General features: G+C 40.7%; 1 protein-coding gene across 4 annotated transcripts in view; it reads right to left on the reverse strand.

Annotated features, from left to right (window-relative positions):
* Window positions 1–199: 199 nt before the first annotated feature.
* The window catches only part of OSBPL1A (oxysterol binding protein like 1A), a 75,970-nt gene continuing 50,844 nt past the window's right edge, over window positions 200–25,325 (reverse strand). For 3 of the 4 annotated variants that reach the window (XM_063130645.1, XM_063130644.1, XM_063130646.1), the window contains 11 exons: window positions 22,335–22,410; window positions 20,046–20,180; window positions 19,195–19,292; window positions 18,215–18,397; window positions 17,199–17,306; window positions 16,181–16,270; window positions 15,687–15,813; window positions 11,114–11,230; window positions 7,750–7,873; window positions 6,425–6,515; window positions 200–1,434 (listed from right to left, as the gene is read on the reverse strand). In XM_063130645.1, coding sequence (XP_062986715.1) covers window positions 1,332–1,434; window positions 6,425–6,515; window positions 7,750–7,873; window positions 11,114–11,230; window positions 15,687–15,813; window positions 16,181–16,270; window positions 17,199–17,306; window positions 18,215–18,397; window positions 19,195–19,292; window positions 20,046–20,180; window positions 22,335–22,410 — 1,252 coding nt within the window. In that variant the 3' untranslated portion in view covers window positions 200–1,331. Of the gene's footprint in view, window positions 1,435–6,424; window positions 6,516–7,749; window positions 7,874–11,113; window positions 11,231–15,686; window positions 15,814–16,180; window positions 16,271–17,198; window positions 17,307–18,214; window positions 18,398–19,194; window positions 19,293–20,045; window positions 20,181–22,334; window positions 22,411–23,108; window positions 24,331–25,325 lie in introns of those variants that run through there. The other variant, XM_063130647.1, reaches the window with a different exon arrangement.

The following is a 25,325-nucleotide window of genomic DNA, read 5'->3' on the forward strand; positions in this document are numbered from 1 at the left end:
AAGGGACATCGAAAACAACACGATTATGCCTGGAGAACTGAAGCACAGCTAGTAGTGCAAGCCTTCCCCATACCTGGTGCCCTTCCAGCTTTGCTGAACTACAAATCCCATTAACCCCAGCCAGCATGGGGAAGGGCTGCAGTAGGGAAGCACTGTTTATACTCTATTGAGGACAAGAAGTCAAACACCACCAGCCACGTAACAGTTTAAAGCTTTTATTTAATAGCAATTAAATTATTTAGTTAACGCTATACTTCCAAACAGCAATTAAATTATACAAGAGCAGCAAGCCCTCTGGAGTTTATGTACTCAGTTTTATACAAATATATAATCCCATAAAGTTTAATGCACCCCAAACAAAGGGGTAAATCTGCTATGTACAGTAGTCTCAGAGCTGCCTTACTGGCCTTTGAAATGCACACCAACGTCCTTCGAGGGTTTGCTTCTGACAGCAAATGCCCATGTGCATCTGGAGTATCCCATCCCTTTGCTTAGGATTCTTACCCGCCCACTTACCCACCCTCATCTCAGATAGTGCTGCGCACCTCTTAGTGCATTGCAGATTTTTTCTTAAAAAAAAATACTTCATCTTAGTTCAAATTAAACTTTCAAAGATTTAAATGGCTCTTAATTCCTTAAAGATATGAGCATTGTAATAAAACATGAAAGAGCAAATTCAAAACACTGCACTAAATGTGGAATAGACACTGCTGAGTAATGTTACCAATTAATCCTACTCAATACCTAGGGACGAATGGGAGGGGCAGATTGGTGCAGAGATAGTAACGTTTAATATACTCATTTTCCATAATCCAGTATTTTATGAAGTAATGGAATATCACTTTCAGAAAAAGTTGAGTAATCCTTTCCTAAATGTGGCATGCCCTTATCTGGCTTCAAGCCATAGTAGTATTGCATTTCATGAGTGTGCTTTTGATATTTCTGTCTTATAAGAGGTCTCAAATTTCCATTATGCCAGCAGAGCTATCACTGACCAAAGAGGAAAATAGAAAACCTAAAGGTGTTCTGTTTTCCCTTTCACCTGGAACTGAACATTATATTGCCTCCTTCAGCAAATATAGGCAGCTCTCTTTCTCTCTCTCTGAAGTACAGCACCTGTAACTGATGTGAATGTATGCATAGTGCAATATAGGGAGTATGACAAAAACAACTTCCAACAACAATCTTGTGCTACCATAGTTGCTGTGGAAGCTGCATAATAGTACATTCAATTAAACTTGTCAGTTTTTTTCTAAGAATACAGGAACAAAGGAAAACACTGAAAACTGATTAAGACTTATTTGTGTTAGCCTCAGACTTTCCAATGCATTTTAATAAATATCAGGCAAGCTGAAGTAGTTTCTGTCCCAGTAGTTCCCAGAGTAAATCCAGTCATGTCCACCAATGTAGGGATTAGGACCTTGATGGAACCACCTGAAAGGAGAAAAAAAGAGAACACCCTTATGGAAAGTCTGTGTGTGTGTGTGTGTGTGTGTGTGTGTGTGTGTGTGTGTGTGTGTAATATATACATATACACACACACACCATTCAAGAGGTATCTGAGCTACCATGTTCTGGGTATATTAGAAATTCAGTACAACTATCTCCTTTATCACGTATCTACTCCTTTATCACGTATCTACTTGAACGACCATTTACTCACGAATCATTTTTATTTTCAATGAAAAATATGAGACACAACAATGTACTGCAGAACAATAAATAAAAGGTCTTATTTCAGAAATCCTGTAGTTGGGCTGGCTCCAAGTTTTTGTTTTTGGTGGGGGTGGAAAACCAGCAAGAAGGTTGCTGGCTCTCCTTTCCACTCACTTGCTCAACGAGCCAGGCAGTGAGGAAGAAACCAGTGTCAGGTCAGGAGTTGGCAGTGGGGGCCCAGAGTGGCATTGGTGGCTGCCCAAGAATGATGTCCCCAGATACTGCTCTTCCTCGCAATTTAGCATAAATTGATCTAACTTTCACCAAATTGACGCACCAAAAAGGACCTGCAAGAAAGGTGAGCTTCTGCTACAAGTATCCCACTGTAAAAACAAAGTCCAGTTTTAGTCACTGCTGTAAAAAAAGTGTCTTTTATGAAAAGGAGAAGGCGGCATGACAGTGAAAATAAGCAACTCTCAGAAAATACAGTAGAGGGCAGCAGGAGATAGCATTGTTGGTACAACACTAACCATCTTACAATTCTTCTAAAGACAATGTCCAAGTCCAGATAATCTTTCCTGGCTTTATAAACCATGATTTAGGAAGCTGAGAATGAGCATCATGGCTGACTGGCTTTGCTGCTCCATTGAAACCAGGGAGCTCTACTTACTAATTCCCCAGTTCCAATATAACCAGGAATGATGTGCCTTGAAAGAACAAAGAAGAAAGATCGGTCCTGACACTCATTGGGTGTGTTCAGACAATTGCGCAAGGGCAAGAAGCCATCGCGGCTTCTCCCACCACCACCTCTATTTGCATAATCCCCCATGAGGCAGAGGAGGTGGTGGTTCAAATGCAGTGTGTGGCACAGCGTACCCAGCTTTGTCCTCACCCTGCAACCTCTACATCGTAGGTACAAAGATACCCCCTGCGCTGAGTGGGTTTGGACAACATACCAACCCACAGGGGATTATGCAAATAGGCGTGGGGGGAAGAAACCATGATGGCTTCTTCCCTCTGCACGATTGTTCAAACCCAGTCATTATGAAACCAGGAGGGATTGGCCGAAACCAGTCCAATACGAATAAGGTGCTAGAAATAGAAGCTAAAGACATACTTAGTGGAAATAGTCCAAAACCAATTGTTGGATGTGTTTAGTGCTCTACTACAGCGCCTACAGACTGGTGAAACATTGTGTATACAACTACATAACCATGCTTTTAAGGAATGTTCGATTACGCTTCTGGATTTGGTGTACACAGAATTTGATCATGTAAGGCAAATTAATAAGAATCCAAGTGGCGAGGAGGAAATCACCATGTGAAGATTTGGATTCCTTCCATGAAGGTATAAACTCACCCTTAGGCTACCAAAAGCTAATTTTTAAAACAGTCTAAATTATGATACTGGAAAAGAAAACATGTCTTTGCTTTCCTTCTCAGGTAAATCTTAAGAAAACCTGTAAATTAACATGCAAGTGCAACAGGTTTCCAGAACTCCGAAGAATTCCGGCCTACACCAAAAACAGAACGGTAGTTTCAGCTGAGTTGGAAAGAGAATTTTGATAAGAGGACCAAATTCATATCTGGAGCGTCACTTGTTCTTATTTATAGGAACTGGTCACAACTTTAAGCCTTAAACACAAAAATCAAGCATGTCAGGAAAGCAAGCAAAAATAAATAAATAAGGTATCAGAAAAGTTCAAACCTGGGAGCTTGGGCCACTGGGTGACTTTTGGAAAAAGACAAAACATAATGCAACTTACAGTGACAAAGACATTTCAATTAGCAAATCATGAAGGAAACAGCAAAGGCTATTGCCCCTAAGTACCTAGCTCATGTCCTCTGTTGTGTGTTATATTTCAATGAAGGCAACATTCAGAAGCTGCTAGGCACCGACTGTTCAATAGCTTCTGAATACACAGTAACTCTTTAGCTCTGGAGCCAGATGAACCCTTCAGAAGCTCCTAAGGTGAATTCCTATGTTATGGTTCTGCTTGTCCAATGTGGAGATGTACCTGATTACTGAGAAAAACCATGTCTGGCAGCAACACAGTGAAGGCACTCAGTAAAAGTGTCTTGAGACGAGTATTTAAATCCCCACCTGATTTGAGGATAATCCTCATCCTATTTCATTGATGTTGCTAATCTGCATTGCTGGACCTTGAACTAGTGTGCATATATTATATGAATGTGTGTGTGTGCATACACATACACAATTACACTTTTAGTGCCAGCAAATATAATAATAATAATAATAATAATAATAATGTATTTTTTACCCGCCTCTCCGATTGAATCGAGGCTGGGAACAACAGCAAGCATAAAATACTGATAAAAACATAGTATATACTGTTAAAAAACATCCTAAAAGAATACTAAAAGCATCCTAAAATTCCACTGGATAGGCCTGCCGGAAGAGATCAGTCTTGATAGCTTTCTTGAAAATACTTTTAGAGGCATACAAGTGGAATTCAAAATAATGTATGATAGTTTGTTTACATGTCTAGAGGAGTTGCCTATATCTAGTTCATTGTAAATAAAAATAACAAAAATAACAACCATGTAATATATTAAGTTTAATGTAATAAATTTAATATATTACATATATTAAGTTTATTAATATATGTAATATATTAAGCTGCCTAAAACAAAGGGAAAAAGTCAATGAACCTTTACATTCATTTTTTCTGAACTGAATTCTTCAATCTCATCTGTGGCTCCAGCATCACCAGCTCTCTATTCACGATGAATAAGTTAGAACAGAGCGCTGGAATAGGCAGGACTTTTAAGAACGTCAAAAACAGACATCTCTAAATCTCTCTGCTAATTGAATGCAGAGTGGGGCACTGAAACAGGAAGTTTGTTTGCAGGAGGAATACTCTAGCAACAAGAACTCTCCCCCAGTTATATCTGGGAACTAATTCTGCCTTGGCTCGCGCCAGTGCTCTTGGCCCTTTGCCGGTGAGGACAAAAGAAGCCCAGAACACAGTCAAGCATTCATGTCTCCATGGAAATCAACAATGCATCATTGTCCCACCCACCCACCCCTTTTTGTAAAGGCTTGCTTGTGTCCCATTCTGAATTTTACCATGCACTGACCAGTGTAGTACGAAGTTCACATTTTTTAAAACGGCAACGATTTATTTCCCTATTCAAAACCCAGGAGCCCAATTGGTACCTTTCAACCAGAAAAGTAAGGAATGGGAGGCAGCTTGATAGGAAATTTTGAATGTGGCAGGCCTCTTCTCCCAGGCATAAGAACTAAAATGCAGTTCACATTGCAAACATTTAGAAGTCAAAATGAATTTCTGATGCAAAAGAGCACAAATTCAAAATGCACTTTTCAAACCCAGAAACTAACAGCTCGGAGCTTTTGAGACACTGACTTCAGCTGTTTTGGTATAGAAGCAATTCACCCTATCACATTCTTTGTACAACAGGGCTTAGGGTTATTAGGGTCCATTAACCTCCTGTTTGCAAGCAATTAAAAGCATCCTGCTGAAATGAACGACTGTAGGAACAGCAATGTTGCCTCCACCTCAATCAAAAGTTTTTCCATGAAGTTTATGAATCTGAATTGAATGCTAAATGTCTTCTGAGTTGAGTTAGTGATCCTCTTGGCTTGCCCACATTTTTTGGGTTTTGTGTGTATGTGTGTGTGTGTGTGTATGGAGGTGGTGGCAGTACAGTGCACAGGGAAGGAGTATTAACCTTTTCTTCCCCAGCTGCAATTCCCCTTGAAAATTGCCCCCTGGATGGGAATTAAACCAAGGAAAAAACCTTTCCATTGGCACCAATGGATATTTAAGGCTCTGGAGAATAGAGCTGGGGCCATGGGAAACAGATTTAAGGCCAGGCCTAACAACGCCCCAGACTATGTGCACAGTAATTCTGAGTTCCCACTGGTGACCTTTAAAGTGCTAGGTATTTCCACAGGCCCTAGAGTAAGAGTATATGAGTAAACCACCGGGAAAGTAATTCCACTCCTGAAAAACGGGGGCTTATGCTGAACCCAAGACCTTATGAAAGCTTAACAGGAACAAGCGTTTTTAACAAGGAAGTAATAACTGAGTTGAGCAGAACTACATGGTTCATCATTGTTGTATTATATTAAAGGCCCCACATGAAAATTATTCAATAGCCAGAGTACAGTATTGTATAAGAAGTAAACCTGGATTTGCTCTGTGGCCACTGACATATTAGACAACGGGCTCATTCACACATAACAGGAGCTAATCGTAGGTTATTTAACGCAAGATATGCTGCGGCACATGCCAGTTGCATTCTACAGCCTTTTTGAATATTCAACCTCCGATCGGGCCAATTTAAGTTAACCTAATTGTAGGTTAAATGTGCGTTGTTTAATGCACAATTAACTTATAGTGTCCAGGTTTGGATGTCATGTAGAAACTCTCAATCAGGGGCTGGCTATTCAAAATGGCTGTAGAATTAACTCAGGATTTGCTGTTTACATGTGAACACAGGAACATAAGAAGCTGCTTTATACTGAGTCAGACCATTTCTCCATCTAGCCCAGTACTGGCAGCAATGCCTCTCCAGGGTTTCAGGCAAAACCCTTTCATTGCCCTACTTGGAGAAGCCAGGGATTGAACCTGGGACCTTCTGCATACAAAGCATGTGCTCTATTACACTGAGCTATGGCCCCTGCCTGAGTCAACATCTTAAAACAAGAGGCTGACGTTTAGAGAGATGTAGAATGGCCAGCACCCATTTGTCAACCACTCTCATTCAAGAGCTCTACTGACCTCGTCTTCCAGTCTTCCTCTGATTTAGACCTGTTTTTACGAGCAGCTCTTTGCTTTTCTTCAAGCCTTTTCTTTTCTTCACTGGCTGCATCTATCAAGAGACAAAAAGGGGCTGTATCAAATTATAACATACTGAAGAGTACTTAAGTACCTGCAATAATGAGAAGCAAGTGACAGTGGCATTTTTAATGCCATTTTTGTTAGCACAACTAATATATCTCACTATCTTTTGAGCATTTTATGAATCAGACTGTAACTATATAGTAGATTGCTCAAAATAGCAGATTGCTGATATGATTATAAGAATCTAAAGCTCCCAAAGAACGGGGCTAGGCAAGTTATGAAGTGGACAACATGCAGGTCTGTGGGTCATATGCAACCTCCTGTTTTTAAAACAAAACAAAACAAAAACAACCTCAATTTCACCATTGTAGTCCTATGCAGTGGGTTTGCTAAATTTTACCAGCAATATTTCTGTTTTTAAAAACTGGTGTGGTGTGGTGTGCGGGAGACAGACAAGGGCAAAATTGCCCTACAGATCTCCCACAGTTGTCCATCCGTGCTCCAAAGTAAGTGCAGTGGACCCAAACCAGATTGAGAGCCTAGCGTGAGAACTAGAGGGGGGTTCTCCACTGTGCCACTTTTTGGCAGTGAAAAATTACAGGTGCGGGTCCTCTTATCCAAATCTAGACCACAGCAAGGCACAAAGGGTTAAAAGCCCACCTATCTCCCAAACTAGGTTCCCAATTTGGATCAAGGGCCCTGTGCTTACTTCAGCACAAGCAAGACACAAATAGATGTTAGCTGCATCTTCCTACCATGTAGCTTCTTGTTATTTACAATGTTTTTACATAGCCTTTGCTGCTACAACTTTACTGAAAGAAAAGTTTCCTTGCTGTCAATATATTGTGAACATACAATTGAATTAGGGGAAATCTGAACAATTCTGATGGCATCACTGTTACAAGAATCAAACAAGCCACTGATAAAGCTGATCATCATGAAAATGGACACGCGGAGGCTTGTTCTCATAGCAAACCGGAAACCTTCGTTCATGTAAATCAAACAATCTAAGGGGACACAGAATGAAAACGCACTGTGGAAAAGCTGGATGTAAACATTTTAAAACAGAAAGCATTCCAGGTATTTCCTAATTGGCACTAAGCTACTCCTTATATCACTAATGCAGGCATTCATCTATGAGGGGTTCTGTAAAACATGATTGTAAAAACAAATCTATATATGAAAAACAAGGCCTATAAAACACAGCATTTGGATATGGACATTTTAATAATTGTTGTAAGTATACACTTTTAAAAAAATACCTATTTCACCATTTTCCATAGCTCTTATATCTGGCCTTAACCTGCAGTCAGTTTTAGGAATAACGCTTTCCATTTCTTGATCCAATTCGTTCAAAGCCATAGCAAAGTTAGTGAAGTTGTACATCTAAAAAAACAAAGACGTGTTTTTTTAAAAAAGGTTCTTTATTTTATGAAGAGTATCCACTAATAAGCTTACACACTCTCAAGGGAAGTATCCAATAGAGTTCCTCAGGGATCAGTCCTGGGGCCTTTTTATTCAATGTTTCCATTAAAGTGACCTTGGGGAAGGAAGTAGGAGCCTTTTCGGGAAATACGCTGTTAACATTAAGTTATCTAAGAGACCTTTTAAACACAGAAAAAGATCAATGTTGTGCAAGATGAATGGGAACTAATAATAGAAAATGAAATAGAATGAACCAAATCATATGATGTGTTAAGTTATACAATGAAGGACCGATTTGTGTTATTTTCTAGTGGTTCATCAGTTGAAAACAAAAGATTACGACCAGGGCCGGTGCCAGACTATTTTGCGCCTAAGGCAAGGTGAGCTACTTGCAACCCTCCCCCCCAAAATTGCCAACTTCGATTCAGCTGTTCAAGAAGAGTTTCTGAACTATTATACTTTCCTTTTATTATGTTTTTTCTTAAAACAGCTAATTTGTATAAAACTGTGACCCTTAAAGGGCAGTACTGTGCCCCTCTGAGGTCTGCGCCCTAGGCGGCTGCCTAGTTGGCCGAATGGTAGCACCGGCCCCGATTATGAAAGATCCCAGAACGTGATCACCAAAAGATGGCTCCAGATTGCCAATGGGATGGCAAGCATTTAATAATATGGATAGGAATTAATTGGTGCCCTTGAACAAATCTCTAAGCCTTCAGTTCAACCTCTATACCAGCCTTCCCCAACCTGGTGCTCTCCGGATGTGTTTTGGACTGCAACTCCCATAATTCTCAGCCAGCATGGCCAATGGCTATGCTGTCTGGGAACTGCAGTCCTACACATGTGGAAGGCATCAGATTAAGGAAGGCTGCTCTTCGTTTGCTTTAAGGAAGTTAGGTTAAGGAAGGCTGCTCTGGTTTTTATGACTAGACAGGACATCTAAGAAAAGCCATTGAAAAGGGACAGCCAACCTTCTGGGCAACCATGCCACAAATCAGTGTGAGAGAGTGCAACTCCAATCTGCACTGCTGTACATGTAGAAAGAGTTAAAAGAGGAAGGTCAGTGTCTTTGTTAAAGAATGTTGCTATTCTCATAACCTCAAATTGCCATGAGGAAAGGTAGAAAGGATTTCTAGGCATTAGAGATATCAAATTCTGGATTAATGTTCCTGAAACAAAAACCAATGGTCACCATTTCATTGTATGGATCCAGTATTTTTCCCCTTTTAAATTTGAATACATTTTGCCAGGTAAGAGACAACAAGAACATTTAACAAACGTTACTGAACATAAAAGCTAGAAGACAATAATTAAAAATTGAAAAGGAATTATATGTCCATGAGAAAGGGGATAGCCTTGCTCATGCTTGCTATTTAAAGAGAAAAGGCTATCAAATCATAGTCTGTTTAACTAGAGCCTATAAAGATGCTATCAACAGAGCTACCATAGGCTGGGCTTCTGATATTGCGAAGGTGGATGGGAGACTCATTTTGTTCCTCTGCTGCACTGCTAATCGCAGTGAGGGTTACATAAATACTAATGGGAGACAACGGGGAACCATCAGCTGACATTGTGTCTTTTACCACTGTTACACATAGCAATTTCATTAGTAAAGGAGGTGCTAGCTAGGGGGGACTTGGGGGTTGCGGGGAAGGGAAAATCCAATTAAAGTGCTGATACCAAATAGTAAACCTAGCACTGGGTTTACTGAAATGGAGGCATAAACTGGATCAAAGATACCTGGATTAATTCCATAATCCGATTTGCATGTCTATCCATGGGGTTGTTTAAATCATGGGTAGTCCATTACCTGGGCACGGTAATGGACTGGATGAGGGCTAACAAACTGAGACTCAATCCAGACAAGACGGAGGTACTGTTAGCGGGTGGTTCATCTGCCCGGCGAGGTGATGTTTGCCCTGTCCTGGACGGAGTTGCACTCTCCCTAAAGGATCAGGTCCGTAGTTTGGGGGTGCTCTTCGATCCAGAACTGTCACTTGAGGCACAGGTGAACTCAGTGGCAAAGAGCACCTTTTATCAGCTTAGGCTGATATACCAACTGCGCCCTTATCTGGACAGAGATAGCCTAGCTACAGTTATCCATGCTCTGATAACCTCTCGTTTGGATTACTGCAATGCGTTATACGTGGGGCTGCCTTTGAAAACGGTCTGGAAACTTCAACTGGTACAAAACAGGGCAGCCCGTTTACTAACAGGGACTGTCTGGCGAGATCACATTACGCCAGTCCTTTTACAACTTCATTGGCTGCCAGTCCAGGTCCGGGCCCGATTCAAAGTGCTGGTATTGACATTTAAAGCCCTAAACGGTTTGGGGCCAGGTTATTTGAAGGAATGCCTCCTCCCATATGTACCTACCCGGACCTTAAGATCATCTACAGGGGCCCTTCTCCGTGAGCCCCTGACAAAGGAAGTGAGGCAGGTGGCTACTAGGAGGAGGGCTTTCTCCGCTGTGGCACCCCGGTTGTGGAATGATCTCCCCAGAGAGGTCCGCCTGGCGCCTACACTGTACTCCTTTCGTCGCCAGCTGAAGACCTTTTTATTCACTCAGTATTTTAACACTTAATTTTAACTTAAATTTAAATTATACTGTTTTAACTCTGTATTTTAACCTTATATCAATTTTGCTGCGTGGTTTTATCCTGGTTGTGCTTTTTATACTGTATTTTGTATTTGTGTTTTTAACCTGTTGGTTGTTTTATGATGGTTTTAATTTTTGTGAACCGCCCAGAGAGCTTCGGCTATTGGGCGGTATAAAAATGTAATAAATAAATAAATAAATAAATAGTCGTGAATGAGCAGTAACGAGTGTGCATACTAGCTCCTGCCCACCTGCTCCCACTGAGTGAAACCACCTAGCGATACTCTGTCCCTGGGTTGTTGATCGTGATATGGGTTGTTACAAGAGAGACAATCCAGAGTAGTAACCCTGGGTTGTTTAGCTCTGCTTAGCTGCAGTGGAAGTGATCGGGCAGCGAGAAGCAGCTCACTCCTGTTTCACTCACAATAGCCCTGGATTGTTGTGATGTGTGAACCGAATCATTCTCTCTCTCTGTCTCTGTCTCTGTCTCTCTCTCACACACACACACACACTAACAAAAGAAAAATAGAGCATGCGTAAAAGTCCTTGAGAGACAGCAGCAAACTGATAAAACACAGAGACTTTTTGTCAACATTCTTTCTCACCTGTGTCGAGTTTGAAGGTCTTGGAACTATCCTCCATAACAACACACTTCCAGGAATAACACACACACTTTCAGAATCTGGCAGGGGCATCTCATCCGGTTCATCAGAACTACCTAACTACAAGAAGAACGTGTGTAAAGCTCAGCACATAAAACCCGGAAGCTGCTAATCAATACTTCACAGTAGCTCTTAGGAGATCAAAAGAGGCAAAGGCATAAATGGAATATACATAACTAGACCTTTAAAAACAGATTATATTTTTACAGATGTATGACTAACATGAAGAATGTTTTGGGAGCCATGGAAGATAATTCCTGAATACCTAGCAACTGGCTCTCTCTGGGCCTGTTCAGACAACATGCTAAGCCATGGTTAAGCCGCTAACTCTTTTGCAGCAAATGGTTAGTGAGGTTATTTAAACCGTGGTTATGTAGCTACCTGGTTAGGAATGGTTCACATGACATGCTAACTCATGGTTCACGTGATAAGCTAAGCCATAATGTTTAGCTCAAAATGCTTAAACACCGTGGCTTAGCATGTTGTCTGAACAGGGTCTGTCTGTCTGTATCTCTCTCTCTGTGGCATGTTCAAATTCTCAGATATGTCACGAGCATACTGTTAGCTGGTTCATGAGGAAAACTTTCAGTCTCTTTAAATGGTGATTATTGTAATTTTCTACTTTTCTCCAATAGAAGTTAAGGCAGGTTCCCAGGTGGTCTCCCATTCAGGCCCTGGCAAGAAGTTAATTAACTTCAACAAGGTGATTGTATTATATGTCTTCAGACCATTGCCACAGCCCAACAGTATAACAGTTAAACTGAGTAAATGACGGAAGTAGGTATTGATTAGATCATATAGGTATAATGGATCCCATGCCTTAATTGCTGCATGACACTGCTTGTGAGCTTCCACAGACATCTTGCTGGCTAAACAGAATGCTGGACTAAGTATACTTTTGATCTGATCATGCAAGTCAGTTTTTATGTTTTAAAATTTCAGCTCCTAAAGCAATGGGGCGGGGAGAGAGAATGTGCTACAGATGCCTAGAGCAGGATGGGGTACTGTTTGTGGGTGGATGGGTGGCAATACTCCCCCCCCCACATGTCAGGGGGCAGGTCCACACACCTGACACCCTCTGCTTCCTGACTGGAGCTCTTCGACTTGGCACTTTGGTCAGGGAAGCAAGAAAGAAGTCTAGACTTCTTTGCCAGTTCCAGACCCAAGAACTGTCTACAAGCTCCATCATGAAATTGTATACAAAACAAATAGTTGTTAGAAGGAAGAGAACTGTTACCACCGTGAAACAAAGTTTTGATTTATTGTTTTCTTCATCTCCCCTTCCACCATGAACTTCTCATCCTTTTCCTGTTTCTTAATTAGCTAGGATGTCCTATGGTATTGATGTGTCTGATACTTTGGGCGTAGTGTGTGATTATTAGCTGGAATTCTGCTCCTGATCCAATCTACTTCTTTTTCCTTATGTTTACACTTTGTTTCCTCCCTCTCTCCACACTTGATGCCTGCTTGTTGGTCTTTCCATTTCCTCCTCTTCTGCTAGAAATTTAGGTGTTCTTTTGCTCTTCCCTCCCACCGCCACATGTCATGGGGAGGGTGTGTGTGTGTGTGTGTCTGTCTACCCTGTTCATTTTTAGTTTACTCTTGAATTTTATCTTTGTTGAATTATTATAATTCTGTAGTTGTTTGCACTTCTCAAACCATAGGCTTTTAATTGCTGTCTTTTTTCATTTTTCTCTTCACGTTACTTTGATCACGTCATCTGTCTGCTGCTCTCTCTTTATGGGTTAAGTTATTCCATACACAGCTCAAGATTTTAATGAGCACTCCCCTCTTATCTTTCTCCTTCACTACCTTTTTGTTCCTTGGGTTCTTCCTTGCTTTCTAAACTGCAGATTTCTATCTCATTTGCATGTCTTTTTTGTTCTTGTTAATGCTCTGCCTGGCGAGTATTGTACAGCACCTAATTCTCATAGGAAGTAACAAAATATGAGCTTTGCCTTAACCATGAAATAGGACACCCCAAATTTCCAAGGACTACATATGTGCATCTTTCATTCATGGCCTTTCATATCAAATGGTCACAAGTCTGGTAGGAACAGAAACGTTTTATATGGTAAAATGCATCAACAGTTTATAGTATAAGCTGGAGTTGGCTACAGTTTTGTCCCAGTTCTGGCTGTGAGCTATAAAGAATCACACTAGTTTCATATGCTGAACATCACTTTATACTTTTGTTTCTCAAACCAGCCCTTCCTCATGTCACAAGGAAAGCTGCTTTTGAAATTTGAGGAGCCTACTACTTAAATCAAATTTCGCTTGGAATGTGCAAGCCCTTTCTTGAGGATGCTTACAATAGTTCTTTCAATCCTGGCCTATATATTTATTCTTACACCAAGATCATCTCCATGTAAAGGAAAAGCAACTCTAAATTACAGCTAAAATACTGGAATTTAATAGGTTTAGTCTTCCTGCAATTTCTGTTACGCTTATTCTACGGCAGCCCTTAAAACCTGCTCCAGAGCAAACTGTTTTCTAAGTTGCAGTCTTAATCTTGAGAACCATAAGAGGAAAAAATGAATGCATAATGTACTCTTGGCAAGCTGCTTGGCTCAAGAGCATGCACAGACAGCCTACTCTAGTATTTGGCACAATATGGTATGTTCACTTTAAGAAACTCAGCCTACAACAGAGCAAGTCATGGTCTGAAGACATGACAGGACAATTTTGCAAGTGATTCTGCCATAAGGGCAGCAGCATTAGCCCAGTTGAGTTAGCAATACCATCTAATCATTCCCATTGATTCTTGTGTGTTCAATAAAATTTCCACTTTGAAGAGTGGGGATTGTGTGGACACGCATCATGGGGTCACTTCTGCAGAGATGTGCTATGACTAAAGTTCAAAGGTTCATGGGTGCATATATGTCCAGAGAGGAATTCAGTAATAGCTCAATAATATAAATCAACCTGTAGCAAAACATTAAGGCCTTAGCTAGACCTAATGATTATCCCAGGCAAATGGAGGGGTCATCCCTGCCTGCTCCCAGGATCCTTGTGTGTCATTTGGATGCACAGGGATGATCCCGGGACAATCCCGGGATATAGGCCTGGTCTAGCCATGGCCTTAGTTTCTATGTCGGCAAGAAAAATAATCCGGTGAAAGGTTGGTAGTTCAAATGTTTCTGAAAAGGACTTGGAAGTACTTCAACTTCATCAAGTGCTACTATCCTACTTATCTTTCCTTGTAAATTCTGACTAGCCAAAGAAAGCTGTCACATCTTAAGCACACTTGTGTCATACATCTTGCTCCACAACAATCTTCTGTATAAGCAGATACTGCAGGCTAGGTAAGAAGCCTATATGAATGCTATGTTTTTCTTTTCTTCCCTGAGCCTGTTCCCTGGGCTCTCCACAGGTGCTGTCACAAAGACAGCAGTATTTCTCCAGAGCCTTTTCATACCCCTGATAATAAGTACTGAAAGCTGACTGCAGATAGCAATCAAGTGAATCACTACTGAAGCATTTAGAATGAGGACAGTCTGAGGTCATAAACATTAAAAATAATTGGTAGGAGCTGAAAGTATAAACAGTCCAAATAAAAGATTTAGCCAAGAGTTAACCATGTGCTTAAATCTTTCCCACTGAAAGCAAGGGGACTTAATTCTTAACTTTGGTTGGATAATACCCTATGGTTTTAGGTGAATAAAAGTAAGTTTACTTGTAACTTAAATTTCAATGTGTTTTTAAAAGTTAGAGATTCTTTCTGCCATGGGTTTGATCAACCCAATAGCATGCATGATCTGCGACTGCCTGTAGGATATTGCAATCCCCCTATCTTACAGAAAATAATTCCAGTTAGTTGTAATGGCAAGCTCTCTGCCCCATTTGAAAATGCAATAGATTTAGGGAGCTTTTGCACATTGGAAGACATTTGGAGGTGCCTCTAATTACAGGGATACAAGTTGTATCCATGTCCAGAAAACAAAATATAGGCCCAGTTTGGATGATTGCTTGAGATTTCATATAAACTATGGTTCTGAAGCCAAGAAGGAGTGTCAAGACTGTGCCTTCCTCCCTTGCCCCATCCCTTCTTCTGCTGCATACCGTCTTTGATGTGACGATCCTGGCTTGTATTAACCAAGAGTTCCCTGTTACATATGAACAGTTAACTAGGAAAATAAGAGGACACCAGGGTTTATAAAGCCTCTAACAGTAGTCTGAACTGTCCCTAACTGGGAATTAAAATATATGAAGCCTTAGACAAAAAGCTTTTGGGATTTTTGGAAGTTTTGGTGATAGATAGAAAGAAGTTTCTGTTAGGACAAGATGCATACGCTTTTGGGGCTTTAAATTTTGAACAGACCTCCTTGTTGCTTTGTTGCTGTTTATTCGTTCAGTCGCTTCCGACTCTTCGTGACTTCATGGACCAGCCCACGCCAGAGCTTTCTGTCGGCCGTTGCCACCCCTAGCTCCCCCAAGGTCAAGTCTGTCACCTCCAGAATATCATCCCTACTCTACCCTTTAATATTAATAACTTGTTACTTTTTAATATTAATACCTGTTTATTGTTTTTCTTCTCCTCTGTGTTTTTCTTGTCATTTTTTTTGTAAGCTTCAAATGTAGTAAGATCGACACTGTACAAACACTCAGTCCATTTTCCATATAGTGCACAAAGTTTCTTTTTGCTGTCAAAAACCCCAGAAAACAACTAATTTAGAAAGCGTAGGAATATTTTGGCTTACTTATTATTTTTATTATTATTATTTATTTATATAGCACCATCAATGTACATGGTGCTGTACAGAGTAAAACAGTAAATAGCAAGACTCTGCCGCATAGGCTTACAATCTAATAAAATCCTGGTAAAACAATAAGGAGGGGAAGAGAATGCAAACAGGCACAGGGTCAGGCCTCCTAGCAAACAGTCAACTCTCAGAAGCTAACCAATGTTCTAAGTACTCTACATGAATTACACTAATAAACATTTCAGGCCTTTTGAAAATGTATTCCTCCCATGCATTTTAGAACTATAGGCAGAAAGGACTTATTTACCTTTTATCTTGAATGTACCCTTCAACTTTGTGTAATTCCTTTCCAAAAAGTCCACAGGGCTTGAAATTTAACATACATTTTTCACCAGTTCTGAGGAAAAAGTATTAAATTGCAGCTTAAGGCACTTATAGTTTACTCGCAAATATATTACACATGTCTTGGCTTTTGAAAATGAAGAAAAAGGGTCCCCTATCTAATATTCAATGCATACATTAGATTTCTGACCAATGTACCTGCCAGGACCACAGGTCATCTTCAGCGGTCCTTCTCTGGGAGCCCCTGCAAAAAGAAGTAAGGCAGATGGCTACCAGGAAAAGGGCCTTTTCTGCTATGGCACCCTAGTTGTGGGATAAGCTTCCTAGAGAGGTTCGCCTCGTGCCTATGTTGTGCTCTTTTCGGTGCCTGGTGAAGACCTTTTTTATTTTCCTAGGCATTTTAGCATTCCAGTTTCTCAGCTCTGCTGTTTTAAATCTGCTATTGTGTTTTAAATCTCTGCACTGCTGCTGGGTTTTACTCTGGATGTTTTATACTGTAGTTTTACGCTATTGTATTTTATGCTGTATTTTGTGGTTTAATTCTTTGTGAATCCCCTCAGGGAGCTTCGGCTATTGGGCGGTATAGAAATGTAATAAAAAAAGAAAAGTGAAGTGGTAATGTAATAGTCCTTGACGTGTCCAAGGAAGTAGCCGACTCACACCTGCACTTTCCAGACATGTTGTGTGTCCAAGCAAGTGACAAATCAGACCAGTTCATATTACCTGACAACTCAAATTGCTTTTGGCAGTTTTAATTGTGCCCTGGAATTGGAGAGCCCATTTTATAGATGCCATAAGTCAGCCTTCCTCAACCTGGGGCGCTCCAGATGTGTTGGACTACAACTCCCAGAATGCCGCAGCTGGCTGGGGCATTCTGGGAGATGCAGTCCAACACATCTGGAGCGCCCCAGGTTGAGGAAGGCTGCCATAAGTGGACCATGCTGCACTTTCAAGCCAAGTAGCAAGTTAGATTTCCAGCTTACTTGTGATTGGTTATTTCCATATTCCCATATTGCTCAATCCAAAGCTTGCCCACGATAATATTATGCACACAACATGTAGGATTTGTCCATGTATATGCTTCATTGTGTCTGAGGGGAAAAGAACAGAAGCAGTTAGATTCTTATCCTTTTTTGTAAGGATACTATTAAAACCTGTCTTTAGAAAAGGTATGCAGACCTAGACGTTAATCTATTCTCTGCCACTGGCAATACATCAATGAATGTAGAAGGTACTGGCCATATACACACAAGCAAAAGAAAATGTTGATTTTAGGTACTCCCTGACATAGCAACTCCTGTACACTCAACTCCAGCTGACATACGTGAGATGTTTCTATGTCAAGAGCAATACCCCATGATCCCAAAAACATCTTAAGTCCAGGATATGTCTAAATTAGGTCATTTTCTAACTGAGCATATTGCCTGCTCTATGTAACCTGTCAAATGCAGGCGATTCAGTTTAGACAGTCAAGGTATGAGAGATGGAGAATAATACCAAAACTCTATTGTAGTTATCCCAACATAACGCCACACAGACCCTGCTAATATTGATGTTCACATAATGAAAGCGACACTTTAATCTAACTACATCTGCAGTACTTATTGCTCTCAACCTGGACCCATTCAGAAGGCATCACATCCCCTAACAGAAACATAGAAAGCTGTTGGTTTGTTTTTTAAAACCAGGTCAGACTATGTGTTCATCTAGCCCAGAGTTGCCTATTCTGACTGGTGCTGGTTTTTCAGTGTCTCAGGCAGAGCTCTTTCACGTCAAGAACATAAGAAGAGCCATGCTGGATCAGACCAAGGGTCCATTTAGTCCAGCACTCTGTTCACACAGTGGCCAACTAGCTACCCATGGGAAACCCACCAGCAGGACATGGGTGCAACAGCACCCTCCCACCCATGTTCCCCAGCAACTGGCATATATAGGCTTACTGCCTCTGATTCTACTAGCATTTCATCTAAGGGGGCTGAAAATTGCTTGACCCACTTACTCAAGAAGTTCTAGAGTTATTATTCCTTTAGGTTCTGCTTCAACACTCTTTCCCCAGAACTTGAGTTTAGGATAAATGGAACCATGAAATACGAAGTCATTATTCAGCCCTTCAGCATAAAAAGCACTGACTGGGGGGTGATGGCTAACTTGCTCCGAGATGAGTCTGAATCCAAGATCGTCTCTAAAACAGAAAGAAAGTTATAACTGAGCAATATATGTCTACGGAAAGGGATTAAAAGGAGACATTGCCACATCGGTTTTGCAAATAGAGCTTTTTCCCTTGAATAAAATCTTAAAATATTGCACAAAGGTGTAATTCTGTGTAATGCAATTATGTTTTCCTAACACAACAGGGGGTGCTCAGGGCCAACTCTACCATTATGCAGACTGATGCATCTGTGTCAGGTGGCAGATCGGGGAATGCGCCACTTCCCATGTCCACTTCCCAGGAGGGCCCACCGCTGTCACTCCAGTGGGTGCTCTGGAGAGCCCCCTCCCCGCCACAGCATTTGCCGCACTGAGAAAGTGGCTCATGGGGCTCTCTGGAACAGCCCACTCCAATTTCTCATTGCATCATTCCCCCCCACCCCCCATCTTCTCTTACAGGAGCGGCAGGTCTTGTGAAAGTTCGGGCAGCACCACAAGAGTTGGGGCAAACTCTCATGAAAGTTCACCCGAGCCCTGCAGCTGCAAAGGGGGGTGAGGCAGCAGTCATGGTGGTTGGCCGGCAGCGGCAGCAGCACTTACTCTTGCCTGAGGCAGTGAGACACCTTGGACCGGGGATGGTGGCAACAGCCCCATTGGATTGTACAGAAGAGATGTTACTCTTCACATTACATTACGCTCACTGCCAAGTAAAGGATTTTGCATGCTATCAACCATGCACTGGCTAGTTTCACCTAGCTGATTGATGTCCAAGTAGGAATACTTGGGTCAGCTCAGTACGCCAGTCAGTTGAATGCATTGTGGGTTTATTACCTGACCAGTTCATACGTCTCTCCAAGTAATGGGTTGAATGGCTTTCCTGTACGTTCCCACTGAGAAGCAACAGCCGAGACAGCAAAGGCAGCTACACACTGTTGAAAAAGCAATTACATGCCTATCTATACCACTTTAAAGTAGAAAAATATTTAAATTGTGTGCTTTTTGAAGCATTAATTCTCATTAGGAGATAAATATTACAGTAGTGCAGTATCACAAATTAACTTTTAAAAGAGAGAGAGAAAACCTAGATTATCATCACTTTTTAAAAAAAGTTAAGCTGCACTGCATAAAGCTAACCTAGCAAGTCAGATATTCAAAAGCTGGCTTTCTTTAACACTTCTATAGAGCTCAAGCTAATTTTATTTCAGCATGCATAAGGCTCACACCAATGTCCTAGATGCTTTACAAATAAACAGCCCTCCTGATTTTCTGCCTGTACAAACAGGGCAGTATCCAATGTTTGCACCTCTGCTGATTATGCGTTGCCAGCAGTACTCACTGCCAGCGTAATGGGAAGGCAATGTTTATTTATTTATTGCATTTTTATACCGCCCAATAGCCGAAGCTCCCTGGGTGGTTCACAAAAATTAAAACCATACAAAGTATAAGACAAACGGTATAAAAATTCCTAGTTTCTGGAATGAGACAGGTCAGCAGGGCTCCCTTTTGTGCTGATCTGTTCTGTTCCAGAAACCAGCATTTGGGCTCATTTCCAGGATTGCTCTAGGAAGCACTAGCTTCCCATTGCACCAGTGGTGTGATTCACTGGCACACGGGTAGCACTGGATATTGCCCACAGTACACATAACATAAAAACCACATGCATTACTTCAGAGTAGGAATACCTGCATTCTTTCAACTGGGTCAGAAAGCGAGCTGGCTTTATGAATTAAGTATGTGTGCTCCATGTATTCTGTCAGTCGCTGTAGGAAACTCAGTGGCTCATTAAAAATTACCGGCATGGTGATCTTGGACAGCTCCTAGTAAAAATTTAAAAGCAGGATTGAAATGCACACAGATTTACATCCATTACAGACAAGGAGTGGGACAAGACAAATCGATCTTTGGCTGACCACAGAAGCATGGTTGTCAGTGCTGCTACATTTCTTTAAAAGTAATCAGAATGGAGATTTCTACCCACCCCACAAAAGTGGGATTGCTCTGCTTTTGTGCCAAGCAGAGAATAGTATTTATTTATTTATTTATTGCATTTCTATACCGCCCAATAGCCGGAGCTCTCTGGGCGGTTCACAAAAATTAAAACCATTCAAAGTATAAAACAACAGTATAAAACCATTATTGTATGCCTGTTATATTCCATGTGCATGTGAAAGCTTGCATACCACACTGCAAAGATTGGCTGGTCCTAATAAAAAGGTTTTACTGTCTTTTGGAACAAAGAACCAGTATGGCTACCTGTTCTTCATGTTCTTTGGGTTGTGTGTGTGTGTGTGTGTGTGTGTGTGTGAGAGAGAGAGAGAGAGAGAGAGAGAGAATGAATATAGACAGCGAAGTACCTAAAGAGTTTTACATACTTAATTGAAAATCTTTACAACAGTCATTGAATGCAAGCCATATCATCCCACTCTTAATTGGGGGTGGGGATGTGTGTGACAAGGAGAGAAAAAGCATCTTGTCCAAGTCTACCCTGAAATAGATGGCTAACAGGATATTTGAACTTCCAGTTCATAATTCATGTTTTTCACTTTTATAGTCCACTTTGACTTACAACTCTCATCACCCCTGATCATTTGCCATGCTGGCTGGGGCTGATGGGGTTGATGGGAGCCCAACATAAACTGGAGGGCCACAGGTTGCCCCGACTCCTGCTGTAAACTAATCCAAACTATTAATTACTGATATTCAATCGAAGTTAAAATATCTTTAGTATCGATAAGAACTTGGCAATAGATTGGGGTGGGTGTGAAATGTCTGAAAATGCTCTTTTGTGTTGCAGCATTTCAGTACAATAATTTATATATAAGATATCTGTCTCATTTTCTTGTGGTTTAGGGGCACTGCACATAATGTGGTAATATAATTTTATAAAAAGATTTTATTATAATCTTCAGTGAGTAGGAGGAAACTCACTGAAAGTGAAACATGCTTTCCATGACATGAGAGCCAATATCTCCAGCTGCTCATGGCAGTGACTCAAACTCTAGTTTGTACTGCAACTTATATGTTCCAATTTCACTTTTAAGAAACAGCTTCCTATGCATAGGAGGATATTAGATTTTGTGCCTAGGTTTCTAGAATGTTTGCCTTATGGCAGCCATTTTCTCCACTTCAAAACCTCTGAAAACAAAACAACAGTGGCCCCATTCAGACAACACGCTAAACCATGCTGCTTGGTTAAGCAGCATGGTTTAGCGTATTGTCTGAACGGGGCCACTGTTGTTTGGTTTTCGAAGGTTTTGGAGTAGAGAAAATGGCTGCCATAAGGCAAACATTCTTTGAAGGAATTAGAATGGACCTGGTAAAAAAATAAATCAGCAATCCCCTGCTTTTCCTTATAAGACCACACTTTCTTTGGAAGAAGCTATTAGAAATTGTCAACGACATTTGCTGATCTCTAGGTAAATTGTAGAAACTGAAAGGATTTGGTCTTGGAGCAATTTTGCCTGTAATGATAAGCCAGGGTTGTTTATGAGCTTCTGTCTGTCTATGAACCTTCTGTCCATAGTTTGTTTATACTTACCTGCAAACTTGGGAACTCTAGTTTATCTCTCCCTAGACAAGCTTGAGTCATAAGCCAACAACAAACCATGGCTTATAACTTTGGACTGTTTGGAAAAAGACAAGCTAGAGTTTCCAGTTTCCATGTAATTATAAACAAAACACATGGATTTTTTTAGCTATTTCTGCATGCAGCAGGAGCAAAAAGGCAGCGTGCATCAGCACATAACTCAGGAACGATAAGCCATGGTTCCCTGAGAATCCTGGCTTATTATTAGGGGAGACTGAGCCAAAGTTTTGTAGTGTACTACAGATAACACACACATACATGCTTCAGAAAACAAAACATAATTAGTCAATCATAATTCTTATATACCAGGGGAGACTAAATCATACAACATATTCATTATAAAGACTGTGTCAAGATATTTTATCATAAGCCAAGATTCACCTACCATTCCAATGCACTTTCTTAAGATGCTCCAAATACTGAAATCATTTCTAGAAAACATTGGAGAGGGCAAGCTTGTCCTAGATTGGAGTGAGGGCAAGAGAACAAACTTGTTAGCTCTGAATAATTTGCTTCCAGGTTAGGTACTTGCAGAGTCTACAGTATACATTATGCTAACAGAACCTACCTCTGAACAATGGCCTATCTACACTAATACTAATAGCTAATTTCTAGCAGCAATAATTACACACACACTACCACCACACACCACTTACACTAAATGGGGAACAAGTTGTCTAAATTGTTTACCATAAGCCACAATTAAGTACCTCACATGCAAACCCCCAAACGTACTAAGCACTAGCAAGTTAAAATTGCTGCTTCGGTTTATAGGTAACCAATTCAGACAACCTATGTGCCAGGAGCATTGGCGCACACTGGAGTAAGCAAGGAGACTAACATAATCAAGTGGTCATGGAGATTGGTCCTATGGAAAAGTATAAAATTTATTATAATTTGAGTGAGATTTTATCAATATCAAAATTGTTGTTTTATTAAAAGAGGCAAGTCACACATTCTCTCAGATCTATGTATGACTAAAAAGTCCAGTATTTTGTAATGAATAAACACAACTCAAATTATAAAGCACTATTTTAAAACAGGACTAATAGGACTACAAAAGTAAGTACAATTGTACATAGGTAGTAATTTCTGAAGAATGATGGAAGTGACATCCTGGTAATTTGGTGAACTGTATGAGTATATTGGGGGAATTTACCTGTGAGGTGTCTGGAATTGCTTGACTTCGTAGCTGCTTCCCCTAGTCCAGGGATGGGGACCTTCCAACCCACGGGCTTAAATGCAGCCTGTGGCGGTTCCTCATTTGGCCCACAGCGCTTCCCTTTTCAAGCTCCACCCGCTCCCCTCTCTGCAGGGAAAGGAATCCTCCCTATTATCTACAGGCAACCATATTGCCTTTCTCTGAGCATAAAGAGGCATGAAGTTCCACCCCACTGATATCCAGTTAACTAGATCTGTGTGTTGTCCCCCCCCCGCGGAGGGGGGGGGAATCCAGCCCCCAGGCCAATTCCAGTTTGACACCCTTACCCATGTCTCATACTATATAATGGAGTAATGAAGTTGACTAGATTGAATCACAAACAGCCCCTGGTCTCCTCAAATTTCCACCAAAGGAAAACTATGTGTACTTGAATGGTAAGACTATACTAAAGTTAGCTTTGGATGGCTCTCTTCCCCTCCTGCTCTTTTTTTTAAAAAAAGACTACATGTGTAGGTATGAACACTAATTTCTCATATATATATATTTTCAAAACCTCCAAACCCAGTTCTAAAATAGAAGAAAAATGTGACTTTGCATGGGCATCAACCAACAGGTTTCTGCAACAGTCGCACTAGGCTTTAGATGGGTATTGAGGCAGTAGTTGTCATGCATCTGCAAGATAATTGCAACCGTCTCCAATTATTGCTTAAAGCACAGAACCCTACAAAACCAGTTTGACAAGAGCCCATAATGGAACAGAGAAAGTGAACATGCATATCACAGTTAGTAACTGTTTTACAATTCCACAATTCCACCCTCTGAAAAGTTATTTTTGATTACAGCCTGGATTCCAGTACTTAGGCAGAACCTCCTGTGTTCAGTTGGGTTCTGGTTCTGCCAGGTCCAAGTCAACAATCAGGTTCATTTGGTTATCAAGATGTAACAATCCACTTGCGCAAAAAGACGAGTTTTTTTGATGGAAAATGGATGCAGAATATATACATGGAAAGGAAGTTAGCACCTCCTTCAGGCTAATCACACTTTCATAGCTGGGTGTCTGTCGGGGCCAACGATAGATGGAATACATCCCTATGAGCCCCAGCTTCCACTTATCATGGTGGTGGTGGTGGTGGGGGGGGGCGACAGACACCCAGCTATGACAGCTTGATTAGTTATTATTATTTATTATCTATTACATTTATAAACCGCCCCATAGCCAAAGCTCAAACAGTGAACGTTAAAAAGAAATATACAAAATTTTAAACCATAAAATACATACAAAAACAGACAATAGTTGGAAGGAGGTATGAACTTTCTTTGCATACATATATTCTGCATCTATTTTCCATCAATAAACTGTCACCTTTTTGCACAAGTGTATTGTTTTACCTTGATAACCAAAAGTGGACCTGACAGAACCACAACCAAACTCAACAACCTCCATCTTCAGTTTTTCAGCATTTATACTTTAAAAACATCTACCACCAAGTTAATACAAATGGTTAATTTTTAATCTCAGACCTGGGCATGCAGTCCCAAGGTTCAAATCTCATTAAACTCACGGATGAACTTGGGGGAAATCATTACCAGCTTATCTCACAATTATGAAATTAAGGTGGGCAATAATATATTGCAACTTGCCATAACCCCTTACAATACAGTAGGAACACAAAGTTGCTTTTATCCAATACTAATAGCGCAAAATACATTCATTATTTTTGAGTGAGGCCAACATAGCCACTGAATGCCCAGGAAAAACAAAACACATATAACATAAAAAACAGCGTAACAATTTTAATCAAAAAACATGAGAACCTAATTTTGAAGACATATGGTTGTATACTGACAGATGCCACCATTCCAAACATAATTTGCTGTTATATTTTTAGTTGGTTGACCTGGGGATTCACAGCCAAAATCCAGTATTTTCCCCAATGACAGTATAGTGGTATTTTACAGAACACAGCCTTTTTATTTTATAATGTATATGTTTCATGTAATTGGTTTTCCACAAACACTCAAATGAATGTCCTGTAACTGACATTTTATACTTAGGAACACCACTGAACAACATTATTCTTCACTATCCTGATGCTGTAACAATCCTAATAGTATAGTGTGCAGTCCTCAAGCTATATGGAGACAGTTCAAACTAGATTTAGACAGTTCAAACTAGATCCACCCCAAACAAAATCCTGCCAAAGTCCTATTTGC

The sequence above is a fragment of the Elgaria multicarinata genome, chromosome 7 (assembly GCF_023053635.1).
Source record: "Elgaria multicarinata webbii isolate HBS135686 ecotype San Diego chromosome 7, rElgMul1.1.pri, whole genome shotgun sequence".
Classification (NCBI taxonomy): Eukaryota; Metazoa; Chordata; class Lepidosauria; order Squamata; family Anguidae; genus Elgaria; species Elgaria multicarinata.